General features: G+C 37.0%; 1 protein-coding gene across 1 annotated transcript in view; it reads right to left on the bottom strand.

Moving 5' to 3' along the window:
* COL25A1 (collagen type XXV alpha 1 chain) overlaps nt 1–16,764 on the bottom strand; it is a 461,350-nt gene that overhangs the window by 22,918 nt on the left and 421,668 nt on the right. The window contains exons 24-30 of the mRNA XM_067735362.1: nt 13,789–13,812; nt 13,109–13,153; nt 8,870–8,914; nt 6,329–6,409; nt 5,413–5,475; nt 4,733–4,783; nt 2,647–2,673 (exon numbers count right to left, since the gene is read on the bottom strand). Coding sequence (XP_067591463.1) covers nt 2,647–2,673; nt 4,733–4,783; nt 5,413–5,475; nt 6,329–6,409; nt 8,870–8,914; nt 13,109–13,153; nt 13,789–13,812 — 336 coding nt within the window. The remainder of the gene's footprint in view (nt 1–2,646; nt 2,674–4,732; nt 4,784–5,412; nt 5,476–6,328; nt 6,410–8,869; nt 8,915–13,108; nt 13,154–13,788; nt 13,813–16,764) is intronic.

Raw genomic sequence — 16,764 nt, 5'->3', positions numbered from 1 at the left:
TAATACACTATTTTCTGTCGGCAGCAGCATGTTAGAACTAGAATTCTGACCTGTTCCCTTTTCAGCTTTTAAGTACAGATATTAATTTCATCAAGAAAATCTTGAAAGACTTGTGGAAGGAAGATGATTTCAGTTTTAAATGCCCTATAGAGTCCTGAGTGGTAGAGGTGGGAGAGGGGCAGGAGGGATTATTAATCTGGGCAGTATTTATTAATTAATCTGGGCAGTATTTATTATTAATCTGGGCAGTATTTCCCCCGTTTGCTTGATGGTGCAAATCAGTGCAGTACTTGTTAAAGAGTCCGGGGCAGCACCTGGGCCATAGCAGCACAGGAATGGTATTTTTAATGTCTCCCAGGTGATTCTTCTCATCAGGAAATTCTAGGAAACAGTGAGCTAGAGTCATCCATGGAACCATGCTATATATTGGAACTTTCAAAGGGGTCACAAAATAATAAACACATTGGCATGACCTAATGGAGTTTGGCAGCTCTGAGGAGAGGGAGTTTGTCATGCTGCCACTGTAGGAAAGCCAAATATTCTATGGTTGGTAAAGTGTGATCCTGGGAATGTCCCAGAGCTAGAGTCAATGTGAGATTAAAGCCAAGGCTCCGTAGTCAACGGCAGTTAACTGGTCTAAGCTTGAGACTCAGGGCTTTGCATGTGTGTGGACTTTCATTCAGCAAGTGATCTTAAGATGATGAACAGGCAGGGCAGCCTTGGTAGGCTATGAAGTTCTTTGGTGAGGAATCATGCATTGATAGGAATGGGCGTTAACTGAGAAGGTAAGTTTAAACAATCAAATTCTGGGGCAAAAATTTCAAATTTCAACTCTGAACCTAAATTCTAGTCCCAGATCTGTCATTTAATTGGCACAGTAATTTAGAGCAAATAACCTAAATCTCCTGAGCCTACAGTTTATTATCTGTAAAATCAAGGAACTAGCACAGGTAAGCTATGAGATGTTTTCAACTTTATAATTCTCTGAAATCTATGATTTAAATAACAATGGAAGTTAAGTGTAGGCAAAGTGAACCATTGCCCTGTAGATATCAGAAGGATCTTGGGCATCTATTAATGTAATGGTGACGGGGTAACTGAATCACTCATAGAATTAGAAACTCAATCTTGGTGGCTTTGGCCTGAGTCATTACAATTAATCTGGTTTTTAGTGGTACCTTAAAATCCAAACAGAAGTCAACAGAGGAACTATTACTTAGTCCAGTGTGGGGAAGGAGGCCCAAGAAGGCTAGATAAGTACCTAGACCACAGAGCTGATAGATAAGCTCTCTTTCGACCCCAACAAAAATGTTCTTACCCTAAACTATAATCCACGCCACTGAGGCGCTGTCGATCACTGGCCTTATCAGAAGGGAAGGCATTCTAAGAAGAATGAAGAGGCACGAACTCTTTCCTTTCTCGGCTAAGTCACCTGCTTCATCTCAAAAAGGAAACTCAGGTTTCTGGAGTCAGACCAATCCCTCTGCCACCCCTAAAGCTGGGGGGTCAGCGGGAGTGCTCAGAGGAGAGGGTGGGCCGCCTCTAGGCTTTCTGATTCTTAGTGCCAACACTGCATTTATGTGTCCCCTCACCCCCTCTCCATTTCAAGGCATCAGCTCACTACTGAGGAGGTTGCAAGAGTCATGGAAACTTTTCTCAAGCAGCCTTGAGGACTAGATCAATTCTTCTGTTCAGAACAAAGCATCAAAACACAAGATTACAATAACAACTGACGTTAACTGGGTCTTTATTAACAGCTGCACTGGATATTCTGTGAAGTGTTCTATAATCATACCTCATTAAATCATCACAACACTCTGAGGTAAGTTACCTAGTTGAGTAAATGAAGGATTAGAGAGGGTATATAATCTCCCCAAGGTGACACAGCCTGTCAGTGGCAAAGTTGAGATCAGAACATACGTCCTCATCACATATGCTCACTGAAAGAAGAAGCATGTCTTTCAGGGCTCATTTTAATCCTCCAAGGTGTCTTCTCGGTCTACACAAAGGCAAAGAATGCACCTTCATCCATCTTCACAATACAAACTGCAATAATTCTCAAAAGGAAGGGATATTCTCCATTGTTCTCTTGTTAATTCAGAGTACAGAATATGTGTATGTGATGTAACCTTCTCCTCAGTATAGCATACTTGATATACCTCACCTCATTCTAGACCAGTGACCTCTGGGGGAGTACAACATTAAGATGCTGGATAATTAAAGCATTTAGATGCAGTACTGCTATATGACAAGCAAGAAGTATCAACTAATAACATCTGAATATACCACTAAAGATACCATACTAAGAAAGAGCATCTGGACTAGTCTGAGAATGTCATCAGATTCACTTTTTTTTTTTCCTTTTAGAATGTTGATTTTGAGTATATTATGATTAGTAACTTAAGAAACTTACATAGTGACAAGGAAAAAGGCAAAATGAGGACTAATTCATCTCTAGGTAATATCACTTAAATTTGTTATAAGTCATTCGTTGTTGTGAAATTTAAACATCTGGATACTTAAAGGCTTAAAGATTATCAACATTACTTGACAAATAAATAAGACAGGACAGACATGCTTCTGTCATGCTTCCCCACGATTAACAATGAAACAGCCAACAAATAATCAAGGGATTTGTTGGATTACCTTTGGTCCAGGAAGTCCATGGGGTCCCTGAAAATGGAAAACACAGCTTTGAATTAAGAATTGATTCACTTTTTCCCAGCAGAAGTGACTATTAACTATTATATAAAGTAACAAAAGAGATGTATAACAAGAATCTTTTTGTTTGAGCTATAGCTAGAGGCAGGCCAGCGGATGTTAATACCTAGTGAAAGTTCCTTCTAGCTCTTGGATTCCTCTGTAATAGGAAATTCATTAACAGCAATTCTTTCTGCTAAATACCTGTGAGAGGGAGGGGGGAATCTGCCAGGGTTATATGGAAGAAAAAAAAAAAAAAAAGTGTTTGTGGACCCACACTACTTCTCTTTCTCAAATTCCTATTTAAAAAAATCTAGGTGGAATATGTGAGATAGCTTATGAGTTTAAAATTTGCTAAAAAATTTTTGAACTTTAAGTACCAGTGACGAGGAGACCTTTTCAATTACTAACTGCTCTAGACCCAAGGTTTTAAGAAATCTAAAGGAGCAAGAAAATGAGGAGATGACAGTCAAGTTTGGAACCCTGTTGCATTATTTCTTCAAGGCTAAGAAAAGGATTCTAGTACAGGAGTGCTAAACATTATTATTTAGAATGCATTCATTTTTCCAAAGATGAATTATTCAAGGCTCTTGTAACAATTATTTACCAGTGGAAGGAAGTCACAACACATTCATGAATCAGGGCTTTTCCCCTGTATTTTGTGGAAAATCTAAGTATAGAGATGAATTAATCAGCCTAAATTAACTAAAGATTACTGTGGATTGCTTTAAACTTTCAAGTCATTTAAATGAACCATTTGGAGACAGGAGTATTTGCATACTCATCAGCAAAATCATACAACAGTAGGAAAAAGTTTTGATTTTTTTTTTTAAGCAAGCAATACATAGATATTTGTTACATATGTCTACACTGGAATAATATTTTCCCTTTGGATATGTTATGGATAAACATTTTCAGGAAATGGCCATTTTATCAAGTATTCTTATTTCATTTTAGAAATGGTTTTAAATTCCTTTAAACTAATTAATTTTATGATATGAATGGATATAGCATTTTAAAATGTAATTTTCTAACTTAAAGTGGCGGGAGTATAAAAACGCCAAAAGTATGCCACTTGCTTGATTCTTAAAGCACTATTTAGTTTTAAGAAAATCAGATTAATTATAATTGTTTTGTGGTATGAAATAGAAACGCCACTTAGTAAGAAATAGATGATTGGGTCTGAGGCTACGCTCTGTGGTTTAGATCATTCCAACGATGTTCTTTCTTGGAGCACAACCGGAGGAAAGAGTGACCGACAGTTTATTTAATCTCTATGATTGAAGACATATGGTTTATCGGGACACTGTCGAGACAAATGTGACCTTAGAGACTGCCTGACTTGTTCCCAACCCATCCTAGTCAAAAGCATTTGAAGCATTCTGCCTTCTAGTTCTAGCCTTAACAAAACTGTCATTAGGTAGACATTTGGAGAATTATGCTGGTTTAATGGCTACCTTCCTCACTGAACATAAGTTCTATGAGGACACAGTCATTGCCTCCACTGGTCACTGAGGGATATTTGCAGTAAACACTGTATTTACAGAAGTATTTAAAAGTGAAAAGAAAAAGATCCAACAATATATATCATCTGTGGAAGTGAGACAATTTTTATCATATTATTTTCTAAATGTTCTTACTGAACATTTCATTAAAGGGTCTCAATCCTCAAAGCTGGTTAGAAACATTCATTAATGGCTACAATTATTAATCTTGTTATGCTATTAATGGCCTAGAACAGTGGTTGGTTAAAATGATTTTCCAATGTTCATACCCTAAGAGTGGAGTAAAGCTTGCCAAATCTGTTTATTTAACTTTCCTATCACAAAACTACCCCATCTCTTTCCAACAGATGTGCCTGGGAGAGTGAAAGACAACACTTCTACAATCAGAAAAGCACCCCCTATTTTTTGTCCATTCCACAGAGAGTAGTACAACATACAAGCTGGCTGTTTTGAGGGGTGTGTTCATGTTTCCTCTGGTAGCATGCTCTTAAACAAATGATTATATTTTGGAGAGAAGGGAAACTTACCATGGGGCCTGGTGGGCCATGGGGACCTGGTGGGCCTGGTGGGCCTATGATCTGCATGTCCGAAAAATAAACATGAATTTGGTTACTTCATTTAGATAAGGCAGTTGGGCTTGAATCTCACGCTGGGCTTCTGCTAAGGCCATTAATGGTTGCAGAGGAAGAAGGATACTGGAAGAAGTGATGCATTTGATTCTCTACATTTGGAAATTCCTTCGTGAGAATAAAAAAACTTAAAAAAAATACAGTTGTTCTACAGAAGCCAGAATAAATCAAAAGTACATTAAAAGATAAGGAAGCAACTGATTACCAAGAAATGCTATAATGCTACAACTACTATTAAACTCTCAAATATTTCACTAAGCAACAACAGGGCTCTGGAGAAAAAAAGAACATAGCTTCTACACTCACAAAGCTCTATCCAAAAGCATTGTGGGAAAACCACTGATTTTCTCCCGGGATTAGATAGTCCTCTGAAAAATCGCTTCTAACTCAGACCTCTGAGACACTTTTGTCTCTCGCTGTACAAGGCTGACGGATATTTCTTCTACAGTTTGACAGACCAAGAGGTTCATGGCCTTTCTACTGTTGATAAGCCATCTGGCACAGGTTGAAGTCGGTGAATAATTGGCCCATTTCAGAGTTTTTCGGGAACCATGGAAGTTCAGCCCCCATGCACTTACGGAAGGACCCTGAGGACCTGGCAATCCCGAGTCTCCTTTTTCTCCTTTCATTCCATTGGCACCCTACAAATAACCATTAAGAGTTGAGCTGGTCAAGTAAGGAACAGCTGAATTTTCTCCCCAAATCCATCATCCTCTTGAAATTTTTATAATATCATGTACATGATAATGTAAGAGAAGGATTTATCCCCTTGCATTTTAGCCTCAAGCTAAACATCAAGCTTCCTCAAATCCCTAGGATTGTGCATGGTATGTGAAATAAATTATAAAGTAAATGAAACTAAGTTATGCTTGATTGGTTAAACTTATACATTGCTAAATATATCCAATTATAACTGTTATATTTTTAATGGTGGTGCTGACTTTAAATAGCAGTCCTTTAACTTCGTTTTCACTGACCCTTATTTACACATTTCCTTGTTTTAAAAAATGATCTAGGGCGGTGAGGTTTTCTATATTTTTTTCCCTACATTTTTCTACATTTCCCTCTCCAAATTCTCAGTAAAAATTGTGGGGGAAACCATAAAAACACCATCCCATAATATTGTAACATAAGGAGAACACTTCTAGCGTAATTTGTTTTTTTAATTATTTTGTATTTTTTAGGTTTTTTTATTATTGTTTATTTTTAAATGATCAGTTACATCCTACATTAATGACCAACTCTATTTATTTTACTATCTTCTAGTGAAAATAATTCAGGAAAGCATAAAGGTTTATTTTATAATTCATTTGGTTAGATGCTTTAACATTTCTTCTAGAGCCTTAGTTGTAGTAATTAACCAAAAACACCTCAAATATTTAATAATAAAAATATTAAATGAACCATTAGATGAGACTGCAGCTAATAATACAACTATTTTCTGATTATTTAATTTATCTTAATATGAATACATCTTTAAAAATATAAACATACCGGTAATCCAGGAAGTCCAATTCCTCCTTTTTCACCTGGCATACCTGGGTCCCCCATGTCTCCCTTTGAACCTTTGAGTCCCTACAAATGATATGGTTTGCACTTAAGAATCATACTGACCATGGATGGTTACATAATAGGGAAAATAGAATTCCAGATTACTTTTGCCAATAGATGGGCCTCAGGCTGAGATGATTCTGATTTTCATTTTTAGGTAGAGTTATCTCTTATAGCAAACTTCTACATTGAATCAATACTATTTCCTCTTGTAATGGAAGAGATTAAATTCTACTACTTAGGCCATTTAAGTATGAAAAGCAGGAATGTAAGTGTTGACATCATTTCTCCTGATTCCACATTTTTACCTGGCAGCTAATTCTATATCACCAGTCCTGAAAACAAATTAATGGGTTTAATGCACAATATACCTTTTGAAGCAGGACCTAGTGTTATAGTAACAAAGGTCCAAATAAATTTTTCACATCTCCACTCATTATATCCCTCTATTCCCATTAAATGCAGGCAGAGGTTCCAATCACCAACAGTTTTCAATGGTCCCATCTACAGACAGGTAGATCATTCAGTATATACTAATGCTCAATTAATGCTTAGAAATACTTCCACTTTTCCAGTGTTATTATTTTGTTCTCGTGACATCTCTATGAGGTGATCCAAGATGTGATTTTTATTCTCTTTTTACAGTGAGGAAACAGATATATGTGTATTTTGAATGCAAAAAAATAGGAATTTTGTGATACTAATACTGAAATTAATGTATATCGTTAAGCATTTTCATCTAAGGAGGTTCACTGCAGTATGACCAGATGGCCCATCCTTCAGCAGAGATGATCATAGTTATTTTAGTTATGGTTATAGGGATCCCTGGTTGCACTAACCTGTTCATATTTTCTATACTAAAAACTACTTAAGTGGGCTTCCCTGGTGGCGCAGTGGTTGAGAGTCCGCCTGCCGATGGAGGGGACACGGGTTCGTGCCCCGGTCCGGGAAGACCCCACATGCCGCGGAGCGGCTGGGCCCGTGAGCCATGGCCGCTGAGCCTGCGCGTCCGGGGCCTGTGCTCCGCAACGGGAGAGGCCACAACAGTGAGAGGCCCGCGTGCCGCAAAAAAACAAAAAACAACCAAAAAACAAAAACTACTTAAGGACAGGAACTTGTCTTTTCTTGTTACGTATATCTGTTTCATAGCACCTACTTCAGAGTCACCCACTAGGTGGGTGGGTGGGTGGGTAGGTACCTAAATAGATAGATGGATCTTATAGTTAATCAGATCCTGGTTGGTTTCAGGAATCTAGTAAAAGAGAGCAGCAGGAGAGCCAACCCACTGGACCTAGTAGTAGAAGAAGACCTTGTGAAGCCTATAGAAAAAAAAATTCAGCTATTGTATATGTAGGGATGACATACCATGTAGTATGTCATTATGTATGTCAAATTATTTATAATGACTAACTGGGGGAGGTAATACCATCAGATTTTTAAACGCTAATGTGATCTCTGATGGATATAGCAGATCATCTAAAGTCTCTTTTATAACTACCACATGTTAATTTAGTGTGATGTTATATGATTTCAATATACAACTCTGATATTAAAATAACGCTTCTCGTAATTTTCTTATCTAATACTATCTCCTGAGAGGGATATATCACAAACTGTATCAAGAATGTCTTTGATTTCTTATGATCTTCTTGATTTTAGCCGTTTCTTAGGTAAATAATGGAAGCCCAGAAAACATCAAAAATCTTGAAACTCATCCTTGTGATTAGATTCTGAATTTTGAATACTGTCCACACTCTCCTAGTCAGATTCATTTCTACCAGGGGTTGGCAAACCATGGCTTACAGGCCAACTCCAGTCCAGGAATTGTTTTTGTACAGGCTGAATGTTTAAAACAAAATTTAAGTGGCATTCAAAAAATCTGATAGAGAATGTCTATGGCCTGAAAAGCCTAAAACATTTACTATCTGGTCCTTTATAGAAAATGTTTGTCAACCTCTGTTTTAGGGGAAACCCTCAGAGATACTGCCATATTCTACAAAGCTACAAGTGTCCTGCTTGTTTCTGTCTTTTCTAATGATCTAGAAAATTAGGTACAATCTTTATTTGGGAAAAGACAACAATGTCAAAATTACACATGTAAGCAATATCTAATTTTGTGGAAACTACCGTCACAGCTTTAAACCTTGAATTATTTGTATTCACTGACAAGAATTAGGCAATTCTTACTAAATTGGTAATTATCTTACAAGTCTAATAAAAATTCACAGAGATGTCATCGGTAGATTGATAGGGATTATTAAGGCAAATCTAAAGCATCATATAACTTGCATGTTTGTACAAAGAAAACTAATGCCTCATTTAAAACCAATTGCTTTTTAAAGTTAATGTAGTCTCTAGAACAGAAGGTAAGGAAAAAAAAAAGAATATCATAAATCAACACTCATGCCTTTTGGTCTTCAAACCTATAACAAAAGGTCATCAATAATGATGCTTTAAATGACAGTATATGTCTTTGAAAATTACCTGCTCTCCATCAACTCCTGGGACTCCTGGAGATCCTGGCTCTCCCTGTTAAGATAAAAATTGATGGCTAGCTTCTTATTTATTATTGGTAGCATACTACACTAAGTAAAAATGAGGCAAAAAATGATGCTAGTTGGTAACAGTACAATTTAACTTTCAGCAAATGCATCATAATTCAAGTACGTTATTACATCATACCACATGACTATACAAAGTGAAATAATGTTTTTTTTTCTTTTGGCCACACTGTGTGGCATGCAGGATCTTAGTTCCCCCACCAGGGATCGAACCCGGACCCCCTGCAGTGGAAGCCCAGAGTCTTAACCACTGGACCGCTGGGGAATTCCAAAACAACATTTTTTTGAATATTATGTATAATAATACTTACATATCGCTAAGATTCAGTGTTTTTATTTTTTCCCCTCATGTGAGATTCAGACTATAAGAATTTGGTGAAAGAAAACTGAAATCATCTGATGGCTGACCATATCCTCCAGGAACAACCTATACGCCTCAGCTAGTTAATTTTTTCCTCCTTAAAATTCTGTATGATTTCTCTTATTTTCCAATTTGAGAAAAAAGCAAAAACATGGTAGTTAACTCAAGAAAGAGTAAAATGAAAGGCCCCATATGTTTATAATATTTAACCTGGCATTGTTTGAACCGTGAATACAAATTCATAATGATTGTGAATGTGCTATTTCCAGATAAGCCTCACTGAAGGATATAATATATCAGATAATATCTTAATCCACAGAAAACTACTTTTGGATCAATTCAATTTCCTATACTATGCTAGGAACGAACTGAATTTACTCTTCATATTGTGATTTATTAGAACCCTTGACAAACCCAAAATAGATGGATTTATTTTTTCTTAACTGAAGATGTTCCATTAAAGACAAATTTAAACAATGTGCTAGAGATTTATTCAAACAACAAATGTCCAGTTACTTTTCAATCGGAAAGGTACTGAACAAATTCTTTGAAAGGCAAGGTATTATTTTATATCAATGGGTCATTTATGTAGACCCCATTATAAATCTCTCTGATGCCCACACCTTGGAAACTTTGTAAAAACAATTCTTTGGAGTGTGTGAGTAGCCTGCCTCGCAGACAGATTTCCAAGGGAACTGACTTGAGGCTGTATTTTTCTAGAAAGGCTTGTTTGGTGATGTTATAAACCACAATATTGAAATGGTTAGAGCTGCTTTCCCTGGTTAGAACTTTAAGAGCTATTGGTCATAGTGTGAAATCTGAGCCTTCCAAATGTTAAAGGAAGGCATGACAAACACATGAAAAAAAAAAAAGAAAAAAATCCTTTTTTAAAAAATTCCAGATTTCCTGCTCTTTGTGGTAGCGGCAACAGTTATTTTGCCACCAACAAGTCTGTTAAGGTTGGATGCAACTGGCTAAGCCCTAGTTTCATGCAGTCTGAATACTTGTCAGCACTCTGGGTCCAGTAATGGTTGCTATGCTTTTCCCTTCAAAATGTGACCCACAAATGTTTAAAGGAAAATATAATTCATGAGTTATTCATTTATCCTGCACCCACCAAAAGTAGTTTGTAAAGAGTTGTTTGATGTATAAGAAGTCAAACAGTCCTTGTTTGATAAAGGAAGGAGGAATGTTAATTTGAATAGGTTCCCATTCAGTCTGAGGCTGTGTGTCCTGAGTGAGAATGGGTTTTATGTTTGCCTCGTGCTGAATTTGTTGACTCTTGGTCATAGGCACAACTCCCGGCAATTATCCCAACCTTCTCAAGGGGAGATAATGGAAAGCATGAAGGACTGTATCAACTAAGCCAAGATCTCAATTACAAGATCATTGTGGCGTGTACGAGGTGGGCCAGAGTGCTGGCATAGTGGGAAGGGTGGCATGGTAAGAGGTAAGGGAGTATGACTAACAACCCTCCCCCACCCTACTTGTCTAGACATTCACTTGGCCAATTTCTTCCTGCCTTTCAGTTTCAGCTCGAAGTCATCCTTGACCCCAAGGCAGACAGGAGCCTTCCTGTACACATCTTAACCAATGCACTTACTCTGTTTATTCATAATTGTGCCTTTACTTGCCTTTCTCCATCGTTGGGCTAAAAGCTCCTTGTTAAAACCCCTTGCTGGGCTTCGCTGGTGGCGCAGTGGTTAAGAATCCGCCTGCCAATGCAGGGGACACAGGTTCGAGCCCTGGTCCGGGAAGATCCCACATGCCGCGGAGCAACTAAGCCCGTGTGCCACAACTACTGAGCCTGTGCTCTAGAGCCCGCGAGCCACAACTACTGGAGCCCGTGCGCCTAGAGCCCGTGCTCCACAACAAGAGAAGCCACCGCAATGAGAAGCCTGTGCACTGCAACGAAGAGTAGCCCCTGCTCACCGCAACTAAAGAAAGCCTGCGTGCAGTAACAATAGAACCAACGTAGCCAAAAATAAATAAATAAAATAAAACCCCTTGCTATATCCTGGTATCTTTACTAGATATCAGTATTTACCATGGAATAGAGGCCCCAAATTAATTGTTGATTAATGTAATTAATAAATGAATAGCAATTGGATTATAAAACACAGGGGATGTAGGTTTTAATGATATAGCTTTCTTGGCTAGGTAGCTAGGTAGCTTTCTTTGGGTCAAGTGCTTTTGGGGCTTCTGTAGGCCTTTGGGCTATAAAGAAGAGTCAAGTTCCAGAAGGCTTTGAGGTTTGTATGGAATAAGGTACATATTTAGCATTGAGGACAATTTTGCTTCCGGAGATTTAGTCAAGTGGGGGCATAAAGCAAGGAACTTAGACCTTGGTTGACGCTACACAGAGGACAAAGGAATCTACAGATTTCCTTCTAGGTTTTCTAGTCCAGCTCCCCAAGATACTAAAGAATAGGGATCCAGGCCAACTTGCTTACCAGGGATAAAGACTGCATATGATTGGAGCATTTTTTGTGTTATATCTCTTAGGGAGCAGAATGTGGTGGAGAAATAGAAAATAAAAAATCCCCACACTTACAGTAATGTTATACATGAAATCTGTTTGAAATTAGCCTCTATGTTCTAAATATATCTCACATAGCCAAGGACCTCAGTAATATTTTACTGCATATTCCTTTTAATAATAGAAAAATAATTGTTTCTATGTGCTAGCTTTCAGTTTTTAAGTATCTTGAAAAAGTACAAAAGCTGATATGTGTGTATGTGGTGTGTGTGCATGTGTGTGTATGAGGTAGATTTAGCAAATAAACTGCCTAAAGGCATAAACAAAAGATGGATTTTGACACCACTTGAATCTCCTACAAAAAACCCAATGATGAAAGTCGTATTTCAACACGCGTAACTCAGTTCTGAAAAGCCAGAATCGCTGGCCATGTATTAATTGATCGAACGTGGTTTCATAAGCTTAAGTTTGGAGGGAAAAAGCTAACATTACCAGTAAATTTTAGATAAATCAAGTAATTTGCTTTCTACTGTTCATAGTTGGTATGTTCTATTAGATGAAATTTAAATGGCAGAATGTTTGAATATATATAGCAGGATGTGTTATAAAATGACTGAAAGTGATTCCTAAAATTGTCATTTGTGAATGCGTCATGCTGAAGCTTTTCTTGTTCTTTTTATTATGAAAGGATTGAAGGAAAGGAACTTATTTGGTGTCAGAGTAAATTTTCCTTCAATTTAAATATTCGCCTTTTTCCATACACCACATTTAGTGTTTCTTTACACTTACAATTTCTGTAAAACTTGTTTTTCCTTTGTTTAATATTCTGTTTATCTGAATATCCTCCTTCTAAATTTAATGCCATTTCTATTTCTCTCCCTTCTTTCCTAATTTTTCTTTTTTCTGATCCCTCTTCCTTCAGCCCAGACCTCAATTTCTGTTTTTGTTTTTTTTTTTGCGGTACGCGGGCCTCTCACTGTTGTGGCCTCTCCCGTTGCGGAGCACAGGCTCCGGACGCGCAGTCTCAGCGGCCATGGCTCACGGGCCCAGCCGCTCCGTGGCATGTGGGATCTTCCCGGACCGGGGCATGAACCCGTGTCCCCTGCATCGGCAGGCGGACTCTCAACCACTGCGCCACCAGGGAAGTCCCAGACCTCAATTTCTATTCTCAGCTCTATTTCTATTCTCAGCTCTCTTAAGCAATATTGTTGATCTCAGCTCCTCCAGTATTTTGTAAGATTGATTTTCAGAGATACATATATTTAATATGGGATTCTCTGTACCATATGTAGTAAACGGAAACAAGTAAAATAAAGAATAACCTTTGGCCCTTGTAGTCCTTGAGGTCCAGGTGGTCCAGGGGGACCCTAAATCCAGAAAAGACAAAGTTTTAAAGTTTTAAAAGATAGTATCTGTAATAAATTGTATGCTTTAAATACTAAGTACACTCCACACCTCCCTAATTTCCATCATAATCAAATATCCTCCAGTATTGATATGCAAAGAGGAAACATTTCACTGGTTACGGAATTATAAAAACTACCTACTTATATGCAGAAAAAAATCAACACATTTAGGTTAAAATAATGCTCTAGAGTTGATTTGTAAGACAATGTAAAATTGCTGCCATGTCCCACATACATCTTTTGGGGTTGAATTAACTTCCTAATATATCCTGTGTTTCTAGAAACACTTCTCTCCTCCCCCCCCCCCCGCCCCCCGACAAAGGCTTTGATTTCCCAAACACTAAAGAACAAAGCCATATGATTAAGATAAAGCCAAAGACTTTTAAGAAAAATAACAATAAAATTTTTTTTTGACTTTTTTACTAAGCAGACAAAGTGATTCAACTGGGGCAAATGTTGTAAAAGGTTACTAATATAAGAAAACATAACATTAAATATTAGATAAAAACAATGGCTACATTAGTACTATTATGACCGGCATGCATCAACACCGAATACAAAGTCACAAACCACAGAAATCATGCAATAGGAGTTACCGTGACTGTTAAGGTGGTAATCCTCTGTTGGGAAAATGTATTGATAAAGACAGAGTTACCTAATTTGTGTGCCAAAGTACAGTAATACATTTCTGAAATAAGAGTTTGAATATATTTTGGCAAGACTGATGTCTTATAAGGAATTGACAAGATCCTAAAAACATATCTTATCTTCAAACGAATACCATAGATTGTAAAAATTCTTTTAAAAATTCTTTTCAGAATTTTATTTAAAAATCTATGGAAAAAGAAAAAAGAAATGTCAACATTTTAATTCACTGATTTAAATTATGAAGTAAAATGGTGTACACTGGTGGCAGAATTGGGAGCTGAGAAACTTTCCTATTCATAACAACTCCATTTCTAGAGTACTTTGATTAGAGAAAACGGAAATATCTCATTGTATAAGTAATATTTTTTTCTTTTAGTTTGTATCTCAATTGGTGCATTATAATTAGCGTGTGTGTGTCTGTGTGTTTGTGTGTGTCTGTGTGTGTGTGCCATGACTAAGACAGGAATTGACATGGGATTCGCCTTGTTTCTTAATGTAAAGGGCTTGAATACTGTACCAAAATATATTCTCTCAAAGTATGAATTTCTAAAACAACCAATCCCCAATCCACAAACCATTTTTGTTTTAAGATTTTCTAGTCTAAGTGCTGTACAAAAAGTTCTGTAACGCCTGTACCACTTTATGCGATTTTAGGGGAGAGAACATTTTCCATTAGGAGCTCTGGTCCTAGACAAACACTGTCCAATTACACGTAAACTTGTGACTATCGGTTTAACTCCATCTTTTTGTCTTCCACTGCTCCCTTCCAATTTCTAATTCAAGGTGTTGGTGCTGTTTTTTATTGTCGTTGTTGTAAAAAATAATCTTAACATCATCCACCCATCTCACTTCAAACACTTGAGTTTTTAGTGATATGGTGTATCATTCCTTAGAAAACAATACATTTATGCCCGTGTACAGATGGTTCAACTTTGTATTCCATGATAAGATCAATCACGGTCATTACAGCTTCAGAGAAGACAGGGTAGGAAAAAATAACCAGTGCTTCTAAGATAGAAGGCAAAACGGCCACAAACTGGGGCAAGGTTATAAAAAAGTTAAGGCCCAGATTTTTATACCATCATATCTATGTAACATAAGGCACTACTTATTTTATTCTTAAGGGATTCACCTAAACCAAGAGTTGAATTTACGGTTATGAGAAAGCTACTTCTTTGCTCCTATATGGGTAGATGAGTCATTTAAAAAAGGCTATTAGAAAAGTAGAGAGTAGAAATAATTTCTTTATCATTACTTTCCAATGATAAATAACACTTTTAACTAGACAGTAAAAACATAAAACCTTGGAGAGGGAAGGAGTTTAAAATTTAAAGTCTCAGAGGTTTTCCAACCTGAGCCATGTATGATTCATTTTCCACCTAAGCACAAAACTAGCTTGTCTTTTTTAAAGTTCAAGGATAACAACATGTTTTAAAATGAGTTGCCTAAATAAAAGAACATTATTATTGGAAACTGAACTATAACAGAAGGGGTTTAGATAAGCTTGTTAAATAACTATATTTGTGAGACCTAAAAATTATACATGGCAGGTTCCACCCAGTTAACAGAAGAACAAATGATAGAAAACTAAGCTAACTACTCAAAAACATAGTTTTAACTGCCATCTTGAAGAACCAGTGGGCAGACACTCAGAGACGTCCTATACATGTTGGCTCACTTTGGATTTCTCGTATCTGGTTCCTCTAGCTTAAAACTACATAAACTCAGCAGGGTTCTCTGTTGAACTTCAGTAATGACTTGAAAACCAGAATTTTTGGTAGTGATGGAGAAAGACATGTCATTCTCTACTGAGGCATGATGTGAAATGGGAGGCATGAGTTAAAGAAGCTGTAAATTGGTTGAAGGCTAGCAGGATGCTGTGTGATTTATTCTCTGAGATGCTTATGTAAATCTCTGTAGAATTAAAAATTATTTTCTTTCATGTCTCATAATGATGCAAGCTTAAAATCACCCCTGATTTACACTAGAGAAGAGGTTTAGTTTATATGGTGTTGAGAAATTTTAAAAGCTTGAGGTAGGAAATGAAAGGTTTTACTGCTAATTGTGGAAACATAACCACCTTAAATAAAAATCAAAATAAACGGCTTATGACAAATGCTCATGTAAATACGGGCATACCTCAGATGTTGCGGGTTAGGGTTTCAGACCACCGAAATAAAGTGAATGTCGTAATAAAGCAAGTCACACAAATTTTGGTTTCCCAGTACATATAAAAGTTTTGTTTAAACTGTACTGTAGTCTATTAAGTGTGCAATAGCATTATGTCTAAAAAAAGTGTACATACCCTAATCGAAAAATACTTTATTGCTCAAGGATATATTGTACAACACAGGGAATATAGCCAATATTTTATAATAACTATAAATGAAATATAACCTTTAAAAACAGTAAATCACTTTATGTATTGCTCACCTGGAACTTACATAATATTGTACATCAACTACACTTCAATAAAAAAACTTTATTGCTAAAAAAATGCTAACCATCATCTGAGCCTTCAGAGAGTCAGAGTCTTTTTGCAATAGTAACATCAAAGATCGCTGATCACAGGGAATTCCCTGGTGGTCCAGTGGTTAGGACTCAGCCCTTTCACTGCCATGGGCCCAGGTTTGATCCCCAGTTGGGGAACTAAGATCCTGCAAGCCATGCGGCACAGCCAGGAAAATAAAAAAGATCACAGATCACCATAACAAATATAATCAAAATTAACAAATTTGACATGTTGTGAGAATTACCAAAATGTGGCAGAGAGACATGAAGTGAGCAAATGCGGTTGGAAAAGTGGAACCAATAGACTTGCTTGGCACAGGGGTGCCATAAACTTTCCATTTGTAAAAAAAAAATGCAGTATCTTCGAATTGCAATAAAGTGAAGTGCAATAAAAGGAGGTATACCTGTAACAA

This window comes from Pseudorca crassidens, chromosome 4, assembly GCF_039906515.1.
Source record: "Pseudorca crassidens isolate mPseCra1 chromosome 4, mPseCra1.hap1, whole genome shotgun sequence".
In the NCBI taxonomy this organism is placed as follows: domain Eukaryota; kingdom Metazoa; phylum Chordata; class Mammalia; order Artiodactyla; family Delphinidae; genus Pseudorca; species Pseudorca crassidens.
Note: the sequence above shows the minus strand (reverse complement) of the source record. Positions and strands in the feature narration are given on the sequence as shown.